At 42.2% G+C, this 22,463-nt stretch overlaps 1 protein-coding gene across 7 annotated transcripts in view; it reads left to right on the top strand.

Annotated features, from left to right (window-relative positions):
• The first annotated feature begins 1,063 nt into the window (after window positions 1–1,063).
• The window catches only part of col14a1a (collagen, type XIV, alpha 1a), a 180,246-nt gene continuing 158,846 nt past the window's right edge, over window positions 1,064–22,463 (top strand). For 5 of the 7 annotated variants that reach the window (XM_052023336.1, XM_052023342.1, XM_052023338.1 and 2 more), the window contains exons 1-3: window positions 1,064–1,218; window positions 7,308–7,436; window positions 17,733–17,849. In XM_052023336.1, coding sequence (XP_051879296.1) covers window positions 7,346–7,436; window positions 17,733–17,849 — 208 coding nt within the window. In that variant the 5' untranslated portion in view covers window positions 1,064–1,218; window positions 7,308–7,345. Of the gene's footprint in view, window positions 1,219–4,141; window positions 4,314–7,307; window positions 7,437–17,732; window positions 17,850–22,463 lie in introns of those variants that run through there. The other 2 variants (XM_052023337.1, XM_052023343.1) reach the window with 2 other exon arrangements.

Here is a 22,463-nt window from a genome sequence, read left to right on the forward strand (position 1 = left end):
ACAGGCCCTTCCTCCCAGCTTGTCCATGCCAACCAAGGTGCCCACCTGAGCTAGTCCCATTTGCCTGTGGCCCACATCCCTCTAAACCTCTCCTATCCAGCTTCCCCTCTAAGCACTCTGCCTACACCTCTCACTGCCTCAGTAAAGCAACCAACATAATCAAAGACCCCTCCCATCCCAGACATTCTCTCTCCCCCCCTCCCATCAGGCAGAAGATACAAAAACCTGAAAGCACCAACCACCAGGCTCAAGGACATCTTCTATCCTGCTGTTATAAGACTACTGAATGGACCTCTTGTATGATAAAATGGACTCTTGACCTCATAATCTACTTCATCATGGCTTTGCACCTTATTGTCTGCCTGCACTGCACTTTCTCTGTAACTGGAACACTATATTCTGCATTCTGTTATCACTCTTCCCTTGTACTACCTCCATGTACCGTGATGAAGTGATCTGTATGGATGTCATGCAAAACAAAGTTTTACACTGTACCTCAGTACATGTGACAATAATAAACCAATTTACTAATTAGCCATGTACCTGTCCAAATGTCTTTTAAACGCCATTATTGTACCTGCTTCAACTACTGCGGTGTTACGTAAATGCAAGTCGTTGTTGTTGAGTGAACGGCTTTTACAACCGGGTTGAAGGAAGGGGAACCTGTTAAAAGAGGGAGGCTGGTTCAAGAACGGAGCCTCCCTCCACACAAGAGCCGATCCCAGCGGGACAAGTCTGTCTTCCTGTTTAGATATTTTGGTCGGCTTCAAATGCAAAAGGGCCACACCGGAATGTTTTAAGTGGGCAGAGTCAAACGTGAATCCAACATGTTACTGCACCAGGCGTGACCGCAGAGATGACATTCAGCTCAAGGAATTGGTACTCCCTGCTTAGAAACCCTCCACGTGTCTTTTAAAGGCGCTATCAATCAGGGTTTGGGATGTGTTGCTGGGATTCCCCCATTGGTTGGGGCTGGTGGGGTGTATACCTAGAGGGTCCGAGGGTGGCGTTAGGAGGTGTCTGGGTTTGGGCTCCTGTCTCTCTCTCTCTCTCTTTCCCTCTCACTTCCAGAGGAGGGAGGAGCGAAGGGGAGAGAGAAAGATTGAGAAAGTCTTGCAGTCCCACACAGTGAGAGAGAGTGTTTCACTTGTGGACAGAGATAGGAAGACAATTTAAAGAAAGTTCCTGCCACCGCGATAAACTCCACGGTTCCCCGAGGTAAGTGTTTTTATTTTCGAATTATATCCCCAGCGCTCTCGCTGTGTCCAACACGTGAACATCACTGCCCTCTCAGTAACACTGTGCCTGGTTCTAACTTGGGGTGTTTACACTTGCTGCTAATACTCAGGTCCCGCAACGAGTCCGCGGGACAGTAGAGGGACTCACTCTCCGCGCCGCCTCTGCGTCTGAAGTGAGCCCGCGTTGGCTCCGGCTGGGATGGATGGAGCTGCCCCAGCGGAAACGCTCCGGCTGGGATGGATGGAGCTGCCCCAGCGGAAAGAGACAATAAGCCGCTCGGTGTAAGGTGGAGTGAGAGGCAGATCTGTTCTTGGGAGTGCCGGTGGGTACTTGCCCGGGGAGGGAGAGGCAGCCTTTGCCTCGACATGCAGTGCAAAGTTTGACTCAAACTTCTCCAAGTTCCCCCAACCAGCCCCGGGTCGTTCTATGTGGCTTTGAGTTCGCTAGAGACATGCACAAAGCTTTCTTTATGTATTCCTTTAAACCACCCCCCCCCCCTCACAAATAAAATATCATTGCACTCTCTATGTGGAGCTATTCGAGCCTCTGTCACTTCTGGAGGGGGTGGTCCTCATCCCACAGCAGCGGGACCCCACGCCACAGGAAGTATCCCCCTCCCCGGAGAGTGGCTGTGGGTTAGCCCGGCTCCTCCGAAGAGGGTCGGTTACTTTGCGGTCAGGCGACGGTAGGTCAAGTCGAGTTTATTGTCATGTGCACAAGTACGGTGAGGTACAGGTACAATGGAAAACTTGCTTGCAGCGGCATCACAGGCACGTAGGTACAGACAACACAGAGTATAAATTGTACAAGACTGAAGAAAAAGATTGTTTTTATTTTGCACTAACGTCTTGTTTTGCACAATCAGAGACAAGTCCATGATAGTGTAAGAGGTGGTCCGTAGTGTTCCGTTGCTGAGGGAGGGTTAGGGTTGTGCAGATCGGTTCAAGAACCTGATGGTCCTAGGAAAGTAGTTGTTCCTGAACCTGGTGGTGTGGGACTTCAGGCTTCTGTACCTCCCGCCCAACAGTAGCAGTGAGAAGAGGGCATGACCCGGATGGTGGGGCTCCTTGATGATAGATGTTGCCTTCCTGAGGTAGTCTCCTGTAGATGCTGTCAATGGTGGGGAGGGATGTGCTTGTGGTGGACCGGGCTGCGTCCACTATTTGTGGCAGTTTGGCTCTGTGACTCTCACTGGGATGTGCACCACTCCTTTTGTATTGGAAACTATTCTACAGACCTGCAAACAGAAAGTGCAGTGGGGCATTCATAAAAGTGAACAGAGTTTGTTGAAATGATTGGTAGGAAGGGAGCTCCCCACCAGAGCCTTTCTTAGACATCTGCCTGTGACATGGTGTCCCAGATAGGCTTGGGATTATGGCCAAGCCATCCAGGACCACATGGCCAGAACCTGATTCCATTCTGGTCCAAAGACCTGACTTCCAGAGGTGAGAGAGACTGCCCCAGATGTCAAGGCACCATTGGTAATTGGTTTATTATTGTCACATGTACCAAAATACATTGAAAAGCTTTTGCTTGTGTGCCAAACAGACAGGTCATTTCATATGTAAGTACATCGACGTAGTAAAAAGAAGACAATGTAGAAGGTAGTGTTACAGATACAGAGAAAGTGCAGTGCAGGTAGACAAAAAAGTGCAAGGGCCATGATGAAGTAGATTGAGAGATCAAGAGTTCACCTTTTAGCATACTAGAGATCTGTTCAAAAGTCTTATAACAGCAGGATAGAAACTGTTCTTGAGCCTGGTGATATGTATTCTCAAGCTTTTGTATGTTTTGCCCAATGGGAGGGAGGAGAAGACAGAATGACCAGAGTGGGAGGGGTTCTTGATTATGTTGGCTGCTTTCCTGAGGCAACAGGAAGTGTAGACAAAGTCAAGGGAGGGGAGGCTGGTTTCCATGATGGACTGGGCTGCCTTCACAACCCTCTGCAATTTCTTGTAGTCTTGGGCAGAGCAGTTGCCATTACCAAGCTGTGATGCATCCAGATAGGATACTTACTGTGGTGCATATGTAAAAGCTGGTGAGGGTCATTGGGGACCTGCCAGATTTCCTTGGCCTCCAAGACTGAGTCAGTGTAAGTGTGACTGTGGTGAGCTCAATCGTGTGTGAGCTGGCCCACACCTCCTGTCCATCTCCCATGGATTGACTGTGGTCATTCTTGCCTTTTGTGGCTGCACTGCTCCCAGTTCCCCCAGGGTCCTGGTGCTATGGCTGGGCTGTAAGTGGCTACAGAGCCTTGGGATGTTCGGACTGGACCTTGGCCCTGACCCTGCTCATGTTGTTAGAGTCCATTTCTGTCTTCCCAAATGTCTGCTGACCAGAAACTTAGAAACAATTCAAAAACAATTATATAATACATTATTCATTAAAATATCAATATTATTAGAATAGATTTTAAAAAGACAAACCATGCCCATTCACCTACCTGTCTTTTAATGAAGATTGGTGATGCCATTCAAGTAAATGAGACTCTCCACACACAACACACACAAGCTTCTTTGAAAGCATCTTCCATGACCTCTATTACCAAGAAGGTCAAGGACAGTAGGCATATAGGAACATCACTGTCTCAAAATTGTGCTGACTTGGAAATATTTCACTGTTCCTCCATCCATTGTTGCCAGGTCTAAGTTCTGGAACTCCCTCCCCAACAGTGTCATGGAAGGCCTTAACACAAGGACAGTAGTGTTTCAAGAAGGTGGCTCCATGCCACCTTAACCATTTCAAGGGCAAAAGCACTTGAGCAATAGCTAGCCTGTCTTATTCTGCATCTATTTCTAAGGATTCACAAGTCAGATAAAGAACTTAGTTTTTCAAATAGGCAACAATGGTTATCAGAGAGACAAGCTACCAAGCTGCTCACTGTCACCAGACAATGAAGGAAACAACAGCAGAGAATTCTCAAGGAAAAATCCAGAGCGTAGGATCTTGGCAGCTGGAGATATGGTTGTAAAAGGTGGAATGATTAAATTTGGGGATACGCAAGAGTGCAGAATCAGAGCAAGACTGATATTTCGGAGAGTTTAGGTCTGGAGGAGGTTACAGAGAGAAGGAAGGTAAGGCCAGAGAGAGATTTGAGTCTTTTAATTTGCAACAACATTGTGTGGTGCAGTGACGCAGCAAATAGCGCTGCTGCCTCCCAGCTCCAGTGAACTGGGTTCGACCCTAACCTCTCTTCCTCTCTCTGTGGAGCTTGCATTTTCTCCTTGTGGCCATGTGGGTTTCCTCCCACATCCCAAAGATGAACTGCTAGGTTAAATGGCCACTGTAAATTGTCCCTGAGGTGGGGGATGGGGGGTTGGGTGGGGGGGCGGTGGAGGAGGGAAGAGTTAATGGGCATGTGTGAGGAAAGAATGGATCACGGGGATAACTGGGCAATGTGACTGATGGAAATGCTTTGAAAGCCAGCATAAACTTGATGGGCTGAATGGCCTCCTTTTATGTTGTATGGAAATATAGAAATACAGTGTGTGGAAAAATTGTAGATTATTGCAAGTAAATGAAAAAGACACCTGAGAAGATTGGTGTTTAAAATGCTAATGGACCAGCTTTGATGTTGTGTTCATCAGTGTCTGTAACCAGTAAGCAGTTTGGAGGCCTGTCTCTCTGATAAATACTGTTGCCTGTCGTATTTGAAAACCTTTGCTCCTTATCTGACTAGTGAGTCCTTAGAAACAGATGCAGAATAAAACTAGTTTCTGCACAGGTGCTGAATCACTTGTGCATCTTCAAACATTGGGCAAGATGTTGAAGTGGAGAGTGGGTTAGCGTGGCGTGATTATTAATTTTGTATTGCCCAGTGACTAGTTGTATAGCATGAACTGACCGAAGTCTATCTTATCTATTACATTGTGTGCATTTACCATACTGTATATACATTTAATCTTTTTGAATGATGCTCCCACATCTGGATACCGTGGGCTAGTAATCATCAAGGTGCAGAGGTAACTTGGACCATTGTCTCTGCTGACTCTCTGTAGAGCAAACCATTCAGTCCACAGAGTCATCATGGATTAGTGAGCCATGAGTTCAGATCCCACTAGGGAAATTTAAATCCAGTTAATTTTAAGCCAAAAAAAACTGGAATAATGGAATTATTTAGACAAAAAAAATCCTTCTTCCGAGATGGAAATTTGCTGCCCTGACCAGGTCTGGCTGGGATGTGACTCCAAACCAATAGAAATGTGGCTGACTCGTAATTATCCTCTGAAGTGGTCCTGTTGAAGGGCAATTTGAAATGGACAGTAAATGCTGGGTACCCACAGCCTGGTAACGAATAAATTCTCCTCTTATCTAATGTTAACTTTATGTTTACTATCGAAGTACGTGAGCAGCAGGCACCAATGTTGGGCTTCAAGGGCTGTGAATGGGACCAGTTATGGCACTGCTGGGTGTAAATATCATAATGCATAATTATCACTTGTACTTTTGTTTTTTATTTCTGGTTCAATTCAGTTTTTATTAATATTCAGAAAAATTAGGTATTTTCTGTTATTAGAAAGATTTTAATTTTAGCTCTCGATAATGCACAGTTAAGTCAAAATTGGTCATAATAGTTACAGATTAGTTCAAATTTTACATTGTTTCTTTGATAGAAAGGTTTATTTTTGTTCTTTGTTGCTTTAAAACTGATCAAAAAAAAATCAAGCTCCACATACTGAGTCATACAGCACGGATAACTCTCAGTCAAACTGGTCCATGCCAGCCAAGATTCCCACCTAAGCTAGTCCCATTTGGCCGTGTTTGGCCCACATCCCTCGAAACTTTTCTATCGTGTGCCTGTCTAAGTTCATTTTGAATGTTGTTAATGTACCTGCCTCAAGATGCACCTCCTATAATCCCCAAACATTTTGCAACTGAGGCTACTGAAGATATTTGTAACACTGTGACTGAGTAAGGGTATATTTTAGGGAATATTGTTGGATGTGGAATTAATAGGTAGTGCTTTTGTCTCCGAGTTTGCAATTTACGGGATCAAGTCATTCTCCAGAGACTTGAGTATAGAAATCTAGGCTGATGCTTCAGGGCTATAGTGGGTGGGAGCTGCATTATGGCTGAGATGTTAAACTGAGGCCTATTGTGGTAGATTAAAAAATCAAGCTACTTGGTCTCAATGAACGTCACAATATGATCTGCATCACTGATTATTGCTGGTGTTTGTGGGAGTTTTCTGTGTGCAAATTGGTTGTCACATTTCCTACATTACAACAGTGACTTCACCTAAACACTTCATTTGGGATGTCCTGAAGTTGTGAAAGGTACTCTATGAAAATAATAGTTTATTTTCCCATTATGGAGGGAAGGAGCTTTTTGGGCTTTTTCCCATGGGGTAATATTTTGACTCTCCCTCAATGACCTCTTGCCTACCCCCTTCCGTAACCTACCTTCATCCCAACAATCCTTCATGATCTCTGAACTTCCTCTTCCTAGTTCTGGCCTCTTGCACATTCTGGATATCCATTATTCTTCCTTAGGCAGTCATGCCATCAAATGCCAAGGCCCTAAGCTCCAGAATTCTCTCCCTAACATCCACATCTCTCCTCCAAAGCTTTTTAATTGTCCACCTGCCCTAATTTTGTATGTGGCTCGGTGTCTACTGTTTTTCTGGTCAAGTGTATATTTTGGGTATTGTTGGCCGTGGAAGAGGGTCCCATGAAGCACTTGAGGATGTTTTGTTATAAGCGTTATATAAATGTAAGTTCTTGCTTTATTAGGAAACCTATCTAAAGAAATCCGCAAACTCCTGGTCACAACTGGTGTCCATTTCAACCAGAGGATGAGCTCTAATGATTATAAATTCATCCTTTGGGAAGACCAAACTGCTTTGGAATAAAAAAGCTTCATTGCATGAAGTAAAAGTTGGATTCAAATTACTTTATTGATACAATCCATCTTGAGCTACTAATGCCCTTGGATAATAGTGCATTATTTTTTTATTTTGGCAGTCTTTGGAAATATAAATTTTAAAGCCAGTGTTTATTATGTGGGAATGTGCTGTGATGTACAGTAATGTGAATCAGTTTACGAGAAATGCTGCTTTTTTTTTGCAGGATTCTTGAGTAAGCCCAGCCGCAGACAAGACCTAAGAATGCAGGTCTTTGGACATGGTGTGGGGACGTGGCTTCTCCTGGGCTTTGTAACCATGATGTTTGATTTCATCAGCAAGGCACAGGGTCAAGGTAATTTCTGCCAAGATTGAACAAATCACTTAGAAATCCCTCTGATGTGCAGATGTGGGCAAATCATTTGCTATGAATTTAAGTCCTTTTGATCTGTGTTGTAAATGTTACGTTTTATGTGCCTGCTAAAGTCGTTCATTATTTTAACTAAATGGAAGATGCAAGATAGTTATTCCATAGATTGTTGGTATTTTAACAACCTTAGTGAGTAATTGGCCTTTTCTGACTATGTACAACACTATATGATATATCCTATTGCCTCATTGGTGTGATGGAGTAATCTTTCTAATCCTATATTCTTCCTGTAGAACTACAGAAGGTACATATGTGATTACCCCTGTGTAATGTTGTGTTTTCATTCTGCCTTTTAACCACAGCAGTCAATGTTATTTTGATAAGCATGCTCTAAAAGAGTGTTATAACCCCCACTGTCATAGTTTCTCACATCAGGATACCACAGTTGGTATTTTCAGAGCACACAATTTGAATTGTCTCATACTTGACCATCTGTCAGCACTCTATAAAACTTTGGCTGCATTTATGCTTGGAATTGTAAGTTCAGGCTGAACTGATTTCTCTTTGTTTCAGCACCAGTTGTAACATAAGTCTGGAGCCAGTGTCTGAATGAGCTGGAATGAAAGGCTGAGGTTAGACCCTTGGGTTTAACACAGTCTGTTAATGTCAGCGTCCACACAAGTGCTGTAGGCTAAGTTCTGCTAACCTTTTGACCGGTAGAGGACATTGTAACAAGAATGTCAAACAAGTGCCAGTGGAATTACAATCATTCTTGTTTGCTAACACAACACCAAAGTACTATTGCCCAATTGTGTTTGTCTGAAATGGTTAGACCTTGCCTATTAATGTATATTTCTCTGCTTAAATTAACAACAAGATTGAAACAGAACTTACTTTGACCGCGCCAGAGTGTAATGAATATTTCCCTGCTGAAGTTCTCTCACGTGTACCTTCCAAGCACATGATCTCTACTGCCTAGCAGGACAGAGATGGTACGTACATAGGAACACCACCTCTACAGCTTCCTCTTCCAGTTGCACGGTCTCTGGAAGGAGAAATATTTAGCTGCCCCTTCCTTGTTGCTGGTTATAAAGATTGGAGATCTCTCCCTAACAGCACCGTGGGGGCACTTTCACTAAAAGGTCTGCAGTGATTTAAACTACCCATCACTTTGGAGGGGCAGTGCCAACCTTGTCACTTCCATTCCATGAGTGTACATTTATGTAATCATTTTTGATCTGTTTGGCGAACTAAGTTTTGGGAAGGGAAGGACGAATCTCTCCCATTTTAATGTGACGTGGGTGGTTTAATAGAGTGAATGCTGACCTGGAATTGACAGGTGGGGCTTTGGATTGACAGGTGGGGCTCACTCAATGTCTTAATAGGCACCACTTCTTCGTTGTCCAGTGTGGGACTGGCTGTCAGTCTTTGGCGGGTCACAAGATATAGAAATTAATGCTGCCACATTCTACTACTTACTGAACTATTGTCCTTTCCAGCAAGCACACAGTTGAATTCCCCAGAATTCAAATTATAAATGGGGTGAGAGAGTAAAAGTTTATTGTTGTAGACAATATCCATAGAATTATGTAACACAGGAGAAGGCCATTTGACTCAACATGGATATACCAGCCCTTTGAAAGAACAATCCATTTAGTCTTCCTGTGCTGCAAGTTGTCTGCAGTGTATAAATGTTGGGTTCACATTGGGAAATGACAGCCTGGAAGTTCAACAGAAATCTGGGCAAGTAACTGTCACAAAGAACAGAGACCACTATGAATTTGGAGCACTCTAATGCTACTCATGCTCCTGACAGCATGCTGATTAGAAGGTAACTTGTCTACAAGCTGAAAGCTTCAACTTTTACTTTGTCCATTTGGTCTTTGGAAGATGGTGCCTTCATATTTGACACTATTTTCTTTCAAAGAACATTTAACTAGAAATTCATCTTTGGGTAGTAGTGCTAAGTGTGCTACAAGGTCGTGGTTACATGTTGAATCTGCTACTTTTGATTCAATAGAAGTGAATTTTTGAAGCATTTTTAAAGCATGGTCACTGCAGTGCAGTGTATCAGTGGTATTGACCGAGGATGAATTTCCTAACTGTTTCTTTAATGATGATACATTTCCTACATACCAGAAGAATGATCTGTCTCTAGTTGATAGCACAACAAGGGCATGAATGTATCGACTCCCAATTGTACTCCATAAGTTGGATGTAGCCTAATGTGGGTAGGTACATTTGGGGTCTGATTACTCTTGTGTGTGTGTTTATCATTGATATTCCTCTCCTCCACCCTCGACTTCAATGCTCTCAACACTGCCCCACTAAGTTAAATCTAAGACCATTTGAAATAGATCTGGTAAGAATGTAACAATGGTTTGAATTTCAAACCACTTTGAATTGAAAAAAGTTACTCTTCTTAAAAAATAATGTCTTTGTATGGCATAATTATTAATTCCAGTTTGCTTTTGTATTTTGGTGATTTTAATACAAAAGTTTGTTTTTGTATTCTATCTGCAAACGTCAATGAGTAAAATAGGAGACAATTGCTTATTCGATAAGTTAGGAATGGATTTAATCCTTCTCACAGGAGCTCTTAATGTTTGGTTATGTAGCTGTTAAGCACAAACAGGTCAGACATCATTTGCAAACTTCTGTAATACTCCAAGCAGCAATAATTACAGTTCTATTTCTTGCTTTTATTGAAAACAGTTAAGAACTTCCAGCACTTGAAACTCATTTTATATAAGGTACAAGTGTTTATTTCCAGCACACAAATTGACAATGGAGATTGAGAATTTTTTTTTGAAAGAGTTTTCAACAAATGTTAACTTTAAATAAAAATAGAATTGTATACCTTAGTGAATTAACTAACCAGAAATTGTCTCTCTATAATCGCGTATATGCACAAATCCTCCAGTGTTCAAGTTAAAAGTTGCATGGCGGATGAACCTTGAACAACTGGTTAAATTGAACACTAATGCAGTTAAGTAAAGCTAACAAACAGTTAAATCGCAGTGTATGAATAAATGACTGTTCGTTCTTAATCCCATGAAATATTTGTTCTAACATGTTAGGGATTTGTCACAAATACAAACAGTTGATGAAATTCCATTGACAATTAATATTGAAAGTTCCAAATTATTCAGGTGGGCAGGACAGGATTGCACTTTCTAATATTTGGACAAGTCAAAGTGGTTCTTTTTTTTAAAGAGTTCAGAGATTTGTATTCCTAACAGTTACATCCCTCCCCCCAATTCCTCTTTGCCGTCCACCCACTCCATCAACTATGCCCTCTAGTCCTGTTACTGGCACTTTCCTACATGGTAGAACTGTGATGGACCAGTACAGAGATGCAGTGATAGAGGAGTAAGTTTAATTCTTGTAACTGCTTCACCTCCTGGAGGTGAGAAACCTCATTCCTGGTGGTGTCCTGGACTGGGAACAGATCCAAGCAGGCTCACTGCTTGGGACTGAGCCAACAAGCCAAGGACCCTCAGCCAAACCTCTGTGAAATGTGTGGTCAAGATATTAGATGTTTGCAATTTAATGTTCCCAAACGTGCATCATCCCTTTATTCCGTGCTACTCCCCCACCCTCTTGATCTGCCCATCACCCATCCATTCCTTCCTTTGGTTCCCCTCCTCATCTCCTTCCCTTTATTCCATGGTCCACTGTCCTCTCCTATCAGATTACATCTTCTTCAGCCCTTTGTCATTTCCATCTATCACCTCTCACCTTCTTGCATCATTCCCACTCTCCCCCTCCCTCCCCTGCCTATCACTCCCCCCTCACCTGGATCCACCTATCACCCGCCAGCTCTTTCTCCACCCCTTCTAACAACCCCCCCGCCCCCCCCACCTTTCTATACTGGCTATCTTCCCTCTAGTTCAGATGAAGGGTCTCGACCCGAAACGTCGACAGTCCAATTCCCTCCATAGATGCTGCCTGACCTGCTGAGTTCCTCCAGTGCCTTTGTGTGTTGCTCCAGATTTCCAGCATCTGTAGTCTCTGTCGTGTATATATCATCCAGTAGCTTCCTTTGTGATAACGCTAATATTAAGAAAAGTGTACATATGGGAACTTTTCCAATATTAATGTGAGTTAATGCACAATGAGAAGGGAATTGTCTAATCCAGTAAATTGATTCTGCCAGTTTGCAGTCCCACTGCAGTAATACCAACTCGCAAGATGGAGTACATTTTTTTTTACAAATGGAGCAATTGCTTCTGTGTCAAAAGTTTTAAATAAATCTAAAGTACAATTAATTGCTTCTGTAATGCAGGCACACAGTTTCATTTATTGCATCTGTTTAAAGCAATCAAGAATGTCTAGAATCTGAAAGGCATTTTATATATGTATATTTACCTTCTGCACACATTCGGCAAGGCAGATCCAGGTTTTGTTTTCAAAAATGCAAATGATTTAACTTTCAATATAAAAAAAATGACTTTGGTGAATTAACTCACTAGAAACCTTTTCTGTAAGATTTACACAGGTTTGGTGCTGTAGGCTTGCATTCCTAGATAATTATTTTCCTCCTTTCTAAATAAAAATGCAATTTATCTGCCAAACCGTCAATGTTCCTGGGGCACTTTCTGGTCAAGCGCGTTAATGAAGCTGCAGGCAGTTCAGCTGAATACTCCCCCTGACCCATCCTTCACACTTGCATTCTTCTTTATCAATGCATCAGTTTTATTGGCCATTTTGACACTAAGTTCTAGCCCAGACTTGGGCAGACCAATATGTTTTTTTTTGGGAAAGCAAGATTTTTCGGCACCAAGGAAAATAAAGTTGCAACTGAAACAAAAAAAAGTACCATCAACAGGTTGGTGAAAAAAAAAAGTACCTCTTGTTTTTGTCTTGTTCTGTTTGAGTGTTGGCACTGTTTGCCCTCCTGGGTCTCAGCACGAAACCAGCAATTTTGTGCCAAAACACTTCTCTGCATTAAAATGCAATTGCTTCCATCTGGACAATTCTTTATGGCTACTTTTGAAAAGTGTACATGGAAGCCAGGGAATCACTGCCACAATGATACTTTTACAACTGAGGGAAATGGCTAGGAGCAGTTTGCTACATAAACTTGCTACATAAACAATTTTTTATCTGTACCTCCCCAGCAAAGTCTTGAGCCCAGGGCATTTGGTCCTCCAAGCTTTCCCCGATCTTGGAAGGTGGTGCTGGTTGATACAAGGGGTAACCAGCAATTCTCAGCATGTCCTGCAGATTGTTGGGAGCCTGCCCACTGTGAGAAGTGACTCCAGTGCTCTCGGCTGCCTGCAGTGCTTGCTGTGGTGACAAATTGCTGGTGCACAGCCCATGATTTACTAGGTGAGGGATTGAGATGAAGAGATCTGGAAGTTAAAATTATGGGGTTAAAAATCCATTCTTAGTTGCACGTTTGAAATGTAATACAGTGGTGACTCCAAAATTCAGATCCATTGACGTTAATACTCAGCTGCTACTATCTAATGAATTCAATGGGTGATTAAAGGTGAATTTCTACTTGATTGACTTCATAGATTCAGAGCAACCACTAATATTGTAACTGAGCAGTTTTTAGTGGCTTTTTGAAGCAAATATTTTGACATCTGGTCTCAGTAGCGTAATTATTCATTGTTATAAAAGCCATCCTGCTGTTAACTGGGATAGAACCAATGAGAACCAATAGAGGACACATGCTGGAGAACTTTATTACTAATAAATCCCCCAACAAGTCTAAAGTTCTGGAAGTTTTGGGGGCTGAAGCCAGGAAAGGAACAAAGAGAGCATCTTGGTAGTGACTGTAATTAAATTTATCATCGTTCTGGGGAAAGACAGAAATAAAAGAAGCAGGAAAATTTTTAATTCGAGAAAGGCCAATTTTGCAAAGCAGAGATGCAACGTAGCCAAATTGGACTGGAATTGGCTACTTGAAGTTAAATCTGTATCAGAGCAGTGAGAAACAGTATTCCCACAGCATAAAATGGGAACACTGTCTCCCAAATCTTGAACCCCCAGGATTTCAAGGAGTGGTATAGAATAAAGCAAAAATAGGATGCTTGCTTCAGATACCAGGAGCCCAACACAGGAGTGTGTGTGTGTGTGTGTGTGTGTGTGTGTGTGTGTGGTGAAATTACAAAGGAAATGGGAGTAATAGAGAGGGTGCATAAAAAGATATCAGGAAGGTAAATCCAGGAAAATCCAAAGGGGTTTTATAAATAAAGAGGATAACGATAGAGAGGTCAGGGTGTTTGGAGACTGGAAAGAGAACTACAGGTCCTCGCCAGCTTACAAACGCCCGACCTGTGTACAGCCTCTACATACGATTGAGCGTTTGGGAGACCAGTGGGATGGATTTCCCGGCTGCTGTGGGGCCGCAGGCATCTTCTGCTGTGTGGGAACTCCGTTTGTGGCTGCATTTCTGACTTGAAAACTGTCTGGGCTGCAAACCATTCACAGGAATGGAATCCTGATGTAACCTGGGGAGGACCCGTGATGTGTGGAGATGGAAGTCTTGGGTATGGTTCTGAATGAATGCATTATACCTGTCCTCGCACAACAGGTGGTGCTGTCGTAGACATTGCAGGTAAGGGGGAGGAATGTGAAATGTTGGATGAGCTGTGCATAGAAATAACGAATGTGGGGTCCAACTCATTGAAACTTGATGAATTGCTGATGATGGATGAGATATATTCCATGTTGTTAAGACCAGACACAGAAGAAATAGTATTCTGCACATTCCCAATTTCCACCAAACCTCACCGTCAAATGTGCAAAGTTCTTAAGCTCTGTAACTCCCTCAGGTGGACTTGCTCTTAATTTTCTATGGTGTCTGTGGAATACCAACGAGAGAAAGGGATAGGCAGAGTAATTACCGGCCATCGGAAGGTGGAAAAGGTTCTGAAGTCAGCATAAATCTTCTTTTCAAAAGTCACTGGTGGATCAAGGAAAATCTGCATGGATTTAATGAAGAAATATTGTGTTTGAATTTTTGGAAGGTGTAATGAGTAGTTGCGTAGGAAAAGAGTTTGATGTGGTCTACATGGATTTCAACAAGGTTTTTGACAAGTTGCTGATGGCACTTAAACAGAAAAGTAAAAGTCGCAGGGATCTAAGGGGAAGTGGTAAATAGGGTCAATGGTAGGAAGCAAATGGTAATAATGGTCATTGGTTACCTTGGGGACTGGAGGGCACTGTGCAACAGGATCTTACAGGGCTTAGTGTTAGCTGCCTTGCTTGTGACATCCGCTAATGATGTGGACAAACGGTTGTTGTTCAAAATGATAGTTAAATTGGTATGTGGTTAGCACTGAGGAGGAAGTTGTGAACTGCAGGAGGATATCGGTGGAACAGTTGGAGACAGGAAGGTGACAAATGGAATTTGGTCTGGAGCAATGTTTGGCAAGGCTTTTGGGGAGGACACAGAGCAGGGGACAATGTGATAAATGGTGGGATACTGAGAGAGTGGAGGAATAGGGATCAAGAAGTGCCTGCACACAGATCCCCTGAAGATAGCAGGACAGGTAGAAATCATGGTTAAGAAGGCATATGTGATAGTTTCCTTTATTGACCAAGGTATAAAATGCAAAGGGTGCAGGGGTTGTCTTACTGGAACTTTAGACAACACTGGTTGGGCCATAGCTGAAACACTGCTCATCAGTTCTACTGGAGAGGTGTGATTGTGCTGGAGAATGTGCAGAGGAGATCTCTGAGAACATCATTAGGAGCAGGAGACAGCGCCCCCCCCCCCCCCCAAGGAAATTTTCTGCTATTCAACAAGGTCATGGCTGATCTGATCTTGGCTTAAGCTGTGCTTCACTGCCTGATCTCCTTAAGCCTTGCCTTCTCTGTGATCTAAAAACCTAGCCCAATGTCTCCCTTGGATGGTTCCACATCTGGAGAGCATTAACTGAGGAAAAATATTGGTCAGGTGCTGACTTTTTTTTCTTGGAGCAGGAGTGGTTGAGGCAAGATCTGATCAAGATGCATCAAATAATGATGAGCTGAGATAGAATAGAGGGGAACAGCCAAATGCCCTTAGCAGGGATGTCAATGGATAACAGATTTAAAATAATTGCTAGAGTATTTGTGAAGACTTCCTACACCAAGAAACTGGTGGTAGTCTAGAATTACTACCCAACGATGTGGTAGAACCAGAAACTCTGATCATATTTACAAGTATTAGGACGAGCAAGTGAAGTGTCAGAGCAAGAGGTGGGAAGTGGATTAGGGTCATTGGGTCTTTACCATTCATCACAGATGTGAGAAATGAATGGCCACCACCTAACTCCTGATTTCAGCAGTGGTGGGAGTTCCATTCTTATCATGCTCTGCTTGATTAACACCCAGCTGGTGAAAAATAATATTTCACCCCTGAGGGCATGGACTTCAAAGTTTATAAATCAAAACTATCTTGGTCTTATGCCATTTCATTTGCACAGTGCCTTTTAACACTGTAGAAGTGTCTTGCTTGAGAGGAGAGTAGTTTGAGCCAGATGAAGAGACATTAAAGCAGGTGACCCAAAGCTTGGTCAAAGTGGTAGGGTTTAAGGAGTGACTTTTGAAGGAAGAAGAAGACTTGAGGGTTGGTAGGTTAATTGCCCGTTATAAATTTCCCCTTGTGTGTAGGTGAGGGGTAGAATCTGGGGAAAGCTGATGGGTCAGTGGGGGAGAATAAAATGGGATTAATGCAAATGGGTGCATGATGGCTGGCATAGATTTGTTGGCCTGAAGGGGTAGTGAGGTGAAGGGGAGGGAGTTACAGAGTTTAAGGCCTTTTCACATTTCCTGTGAGGATTGGTGGAAATTGGCAACGTGCAGGATACTGTAGCTAGAGGAACAGAACGGGCTCATAGAACTTTGGTGGGGGAGATTACAGGAAAAGGGAGGTAAGGACAAGGAGGAACTTGAACTCAAGGATGCTATCAAATTCTGCCACACCACCAGTCCATAACTTAGTGAAGAACCAGTGTTATTGTTACTCCAATTTCCAGCAGAGTTAACATTTAAAATATGTCACCTTGTTCTTGCCCATGAACAGTTGGGAAAGGTGGAAAGGAGCAGGTGTTATTTCCATGTTGTGCTCTTGAATATCTGGTGATATTTCCACAGAGATTAATGCTTAAATCATTGCATCCTCAGTTTTCCTTAGAAACCAAGTGCTCTGGACTTGGCTCATCAAACAGTCTTTATAAACCATACAGAGCAAGTCACCCAAGCACCACAAATGGCAGAAAAAACCACACCAAAGAGGCTCAGTGCAGGAGCTTATATTTGATACAGTTCATCTGTTGTTGAAATCACCTCAGAAATATTCTCACTAATGGACTGACCAAAAATAATTTTGCTTATAATTGGTCACTGTATCTGGTTAAGCATTGGTTGTATTTTGGCACAAAATCATTTCTGTTTGTAATGTTTTAGTAATGCTAGATGATTTGTAGTGTTTGCTGCTTTTGTTCATTTGGTTTGTTTTTCATGATCAAGGGTCATAGCTAAGAGGCATCAAGGGTCCCAGGTGCTTGGATCTTCAGCTAACACAATCCAAACCTTCCTATTTTGAGGGGGGTGTTTGAATCTGCATCTACCATTACTTTCCTGGGTTCCAAACCTGCCTAGTTATGACCCCTGAATTTGCAATGGTGGTTCAGTTATTTAACTGGGGTGTTTTTGGTGATGGATAACAAACACTTTTCTTTCTCATTATCAATAGACAAAAGAAGGATTAGCATTTCATCACCTTTTGTTATAGATGAAAATAAATAGTAGGACAAGTCATTTGGATTATACATTGGGTGGCAGAGAGAGCACTGCTGTATCACACAACTTACTCTGTCTATATGCTATACTGCACAGATCTCTGATAGATGTAGAAAACCTCCATGACAAAAACTTGCTTGCAAAGTAGTTTTTCTTCATACAAACTAATAGTTTTATGTAGTGTGTTTTAAACAGGGCTCTATGCTAAAGTGATTAAACAGAAGCATATATTGCTTGCAGGTGGCAAGCTGATTTAACAATTGGCACTTAAGCTCACAGAGAGTTTAAAAGAGAAATGGAATGTTTTGCAGATTTGGAGATTTCAATTTGATGCACAGAGGAACACTGAGCAACCAGGTAGTACAAATAGTTTGGAGCCCTGTTAAATATCATGGTGGATGTAGTTTGTGTCTTGATTATTGGTGTTGACTTGCTGTGCTGGCTCTGTCGATTACACCATTGTTTTGATATAACAACTACATCTGTTTCAAATGTTGAGTTAACCTTCATTTCTCTTTTTTTTTGTACACCTTGTAGTTGCCTCTCCAACAAGATTAAAGTTTTCTATAATGTCTCAGGACAGTGTTAAGATCACATGGAAAGCCCCCAGGGGGAGATTTCAAGAATACAGATTAACTGTGACACCAGTTGTAGGTAAGAATTTTATAATATTTTTGATTCTTGTACTTACTAGTGAACAATACCATCACTGGTTGTTATATATTTTAAAACAACATTAAAGATTCTTTCCCTTTCTTGTACATCTTGTGCTTACATTTGCTACCCTCAAGTCATATCACGTTTCTACATTTCAGTAATGTTTGATGTTTATGGGCCAATGTTTATATTAAAGGGAATGAACAGGAAGCCCATGAATGCTTTGTATTCAAAGAAAAATTATCCAAGCTTTAAAACTGACCCTTATGACTTTTTTAACCCAACCCATCCGTTGGCTTCCAATGAGGTAGGCACGGTCTGGTTTCACACTGCTTGGCTTCAATACTCATTAAAGTCAGCATTCAACAGGATTTCACCCAGTTCTGTGGGATTGGGCCAACATTCCACCTGAGTCTTTTGGTAAATAAGTATTTGATGTGAAACTCTTTCAAAGCAGCATTTGCTGAGTGGTTGTGCTTGGGGAGGCCTTCTAGAATTGCCCTTCCTGGAAAAGCTTGCTATCTTCCAACAGTCTACACTCATTAATGAGCTCTTTTAATTAATGCCTCGACAACTATTGCACAGTAATCAGCAGCAAGTGATGGTATCAGGAGCTAGCCAATGAATGAATGTGGAAATGGAAGATGGTTCCCAAATCATGTCCCACCAGCAGCTGTTACATAGAATTACTAGTACAGTCAGTCTTCTGTCACCCCTCTCTATTTCCCCCATCTTGCCCCCTCTCCATCTCCTCCATCTTGCCCCCTCACCCCATCACTGTATTTTCTCCTTCATGCTTCTTCTTAAACCCACCTCTGCTACTTGCCGCAACTGTGGTCCCCCAGATCTGGGGAAAAGATTTTCCTGAATTCCTGACTGGGTTTTTTATAACTACCTTAAATTTACTGTCCCTGGTTTCAGACTCCCTCATGAGTGGGCAGATGTCTTCTTTCTCTGTCTTCATCATTTATAAACCTATCAGGTCAACATCAGCCTTTCGTTCTATAAAAGATCTCCCAGCCTGTTAAGCCTTTGCTAATAGTTTCAATCTCTCAGATCTGATGTCATCCTTGTCCACTTTCTCTGCACATTCTCAAGTCTATATCCTTTATGCTAATATGGAGGCTAGAAGTGATCCCAGTTCTCTGTGAGATAACCATACAAACTTATCTGCTTTTTAATTCCATTCCTCTGGAAATGGACTCCATGGCTTCATTAACTTGGATATATACTGTTGGTAACTTATCCACCTGTAACCCCAGATCTCATTGCTCCTCTACCCAATTTCACATGGGTTTTCATATCAAATGACACTGCGTAAATCCATCACGTGTACTGGCTGTTTGCCAGAGCTATCCAATCGATCCCATTCTTTCCCCATAATATCTTTTCCCTTCAAGTATTTATTCAGTCCGTTTTTCTATTGACTGCTTCTAGTGTCCATTTTCAGCAAAGCATTCCCTAACTCACTGTTTCCTTTCTGATTCTTCTGCTGATCCCTTTCACTGTGTCCTCATGTTACTGACCCACCTGCCAATTTCTCCGTGTTTGTTCTGATTTTAAATGCCAATATCAACTTTAATCATCTCAGTTCCAAGGGAAACATGCTGTCTTGTACATTCCAAGAGCACTGAGTTACTGCAGTAATTAATAGTGTGTCTCTGTATGCTCAAATAATACTAAAGAAAATCTGAAGACATTGGCATTTTTCCTGGATTAGGAGATGCCCAGGGAAATATCAATCATTAACATCACACTTCATGCACGTGATCCAGTACTGATTGTATCACTGTGAATAATGTCTGGCTCCTATTAACTGCAGAAGCATTGTCAGTTTTTACTTCAAGTGACACAGATCAATGAAGTGATATACCTTGAGGTTATCTGGTTTATGAGGGTAGTAAATGGGTCCCACACACTAACGGAGTGATGTGTCCTCGGGCATAGTCGCCTCGGTGTGCAAGAGACAGTTTTAATAAGTTTGTTCAGTGACTGAGTACCGAGCTGCATTTCCTTTTCCTTGGAGGCTTTGTGAATCATTAGGGCTGTTAGGAATCTCTCAGCAGTTTCTCCTCTCTTGGTAGTCTGTTTGGAAATTGTACAGATTTTGAGGTCTAAATTTTGATTGAGAGCAGAAGAGAAAAGAAACCAGAAGGCAACTTGCAGCCTCTTTGTTTTGAGATACTGTTAACTTGTGTTGAAAAGTGTGCTTAATGCTATCCGTAAAAAGTAAAATTGGTTTTGAATAAATGATCCCAGGTGTGGGGAAAGCTGCGACAATATGGGCAGAAAACTTTGTTCATTAACTCTCTGAATGTCAGGCTCCGGTTTTCATTCCAGGCCAAGTGTGAGACTCGCCTCCTGTTGATTCCTAAAGTATAATATTTTCATTCCTGTTTTTAAATCCCTTCCTTTCGCTGTAATCTCCTGCAGAGTCCAGAGGAGTTTGTGCCTCTCTCTTTCTGGCCCCTTGATCATCCACAATCTTAGCTTCGTTATTTGCCATTCAGCTGTCTGGGGTCTAAGCACTGGAATTCCCTCCTTCTGTCCCTCCTCCCCCCCCCCCCCCCCAACCAAAACCTCTCTGCCTTTCAATGCTCTTTCCTGCTTTAAGGTATTCCCTTAAAAAAATTTATTTCATTTTATTTCATAAACAGTGGCTAAATTTTGCCTGTTGTTAATCCTGGGGAATTAATTTAGGGCACTCCACTGGGACACCTGGAATGCTAACACCAGGGTAGTTGCCTTGCATTAGATTTGCGTTCAGTGCGATTATCTATTGGCAATAGTCAATAGCCAATTTCTGAAGTTGTAGTTGTGTCTTAAGCTACTTTCAATACATTGAAATAAAATTGGCACAGTTGTAGGAGCAGCCATGAGCCCCAGATTCTTCTGGTGCTCCCAGTACCTGTTGAACTAAGTGGCAGGAACACAAGAATGAGTTGACAATGCACGACTGCCTGTATGGATTGCTGGGAATCCATTATCACCTCCCATTGTGCTCCTGTTAATGGGACCATGGGCATGGAAAGTCATTGGAAGATGCTCTAGCATCTGTTGCAGTGGGACTGTCTGTACCTTAACTCCATCTTCCCAAGCTGGTTCCATTTCCCTTACAAACATTCTCTAACAAAAGTTTTGAATTGACCCTCAGATGTGACAAAATCATCTCTACTTGTACTCCAGAATAAGAGCCATAAATCTAAAGAAGTCTCCGATAAAGCCAATAAGGTACAATGGAGAACTCTTTCCCCAGGGACTGAGTGGAAAGAGGGCCTACTCCCGCACACTCAATGCCTTGTGTTTCTGCAGTGTCTTCTGCTTCATTTTAAGGATGTTCCATAAGTGCTTTGCAACCAATAGATGGTCTTGAAGTGTTGTTCCCATTTTAAGGAACTTGGCAACCAATTTACACACTCATCTCCCACACTCAGCAGTATGAACATGATCATATGATCTATTTTTGTGATGGTTGGAAGATGTATATCAGCCAGAACACTGGAGATGGTACTTCTTTGAAATAGTGCCCAGGAATCTCTTTGAATAGAGAGCAGATCGGGGTTCAGTTTAACACCCCGTCTAAAATTTGATCCCTCTAACAGTGCAGCATTCCTTAGACCTGCGCAGGAATATCAGCTTGTAGTTTTTTTTTGTGCTTGTGCTAAAGGGCTGGGGTGAAGTGAGACCAAACCTTTTGCATGCACATTAGAAGAGTTCTTTTGCCATTCAAATTTATTTACTGCCATTCAAACTAATTGGATCAATGGCTGGATATATGCAGACTAGAGTAGACCTTTATACAATAGACTTATTTGTATGAGAACTGCAAAAATTTTAGCTTTTACTCTAATGTTTTTGTATCTTTTTATAGGCTAAGAGTTCTTAACCCAATGTAATAGAATGAAATCTTCAGAGACAAAACCATGAACAGACTTTGCATTATTCCTTTTCCCTTCTGCCTAGATCACATTTTTCAGACAACTTCAGGATCCAAGCATTTTGCCTTTTAAGGTCATTTAGATACAATATTATGGGCCATATGTGTTTCTGTATGAGGAGTACAGAATAGCAGAGAAGTTCAAGCAGCCTTACAGACCACTCCTGTATCTATTTCTGATGCCGTGGGAGTGGTGATTCACCACCTGGAAAGGCTATCTGCCTGCCCTTCACATCCACCTGGAGACCTCACAATATGTTAGATGTGACAAAACCCATCAGTGTTGTCAGGATGCAAGAGTGGTTGGAACATTGACCTTGCCCTGATCACTGCAGTAGCAGAGGTGTCTTTAAAGTTACTTAATGCATTGCGTATGTTATGGCTAACCTTAAATATGAAATGTAATTGATTTTCAAGGTATCCAGTTATTCTTCACCAATGAATGTCCCATTTTTATTTAAGGTAATTAAACATCTGAAGACATGCCTTATGGGAACCTCAGTTTGGTTTCCAGCTTGGCACTTGCTGAGTGCTTTCTATATTGCGGAATCGTTTCCTGTTTTGCAGTTACAATATTTTAGTGCTGCCTCCTCTGTGCTCCAGGGATCACTTGGAAAGCTCCCCCTGCCAGTTTATTAACTTACTGCTTTTCACCTGGAGTAAAATGCTCCTAC

This window comes from Pristis pectinata, chromosome 9 (assembly GCF_009764475.1).
Source record: "Pristis pectinata isolate sPriPec2 chromosome 9, sPriPec2.1.pri, whole genome shotgun sequence".
NCBI classification, from domain to species: Eukaryota; Metazoa; Chordata; class Chondrichthyes; order Rhinopristiformes; family Pristidae; genus Pristis; species Pristis pectinata.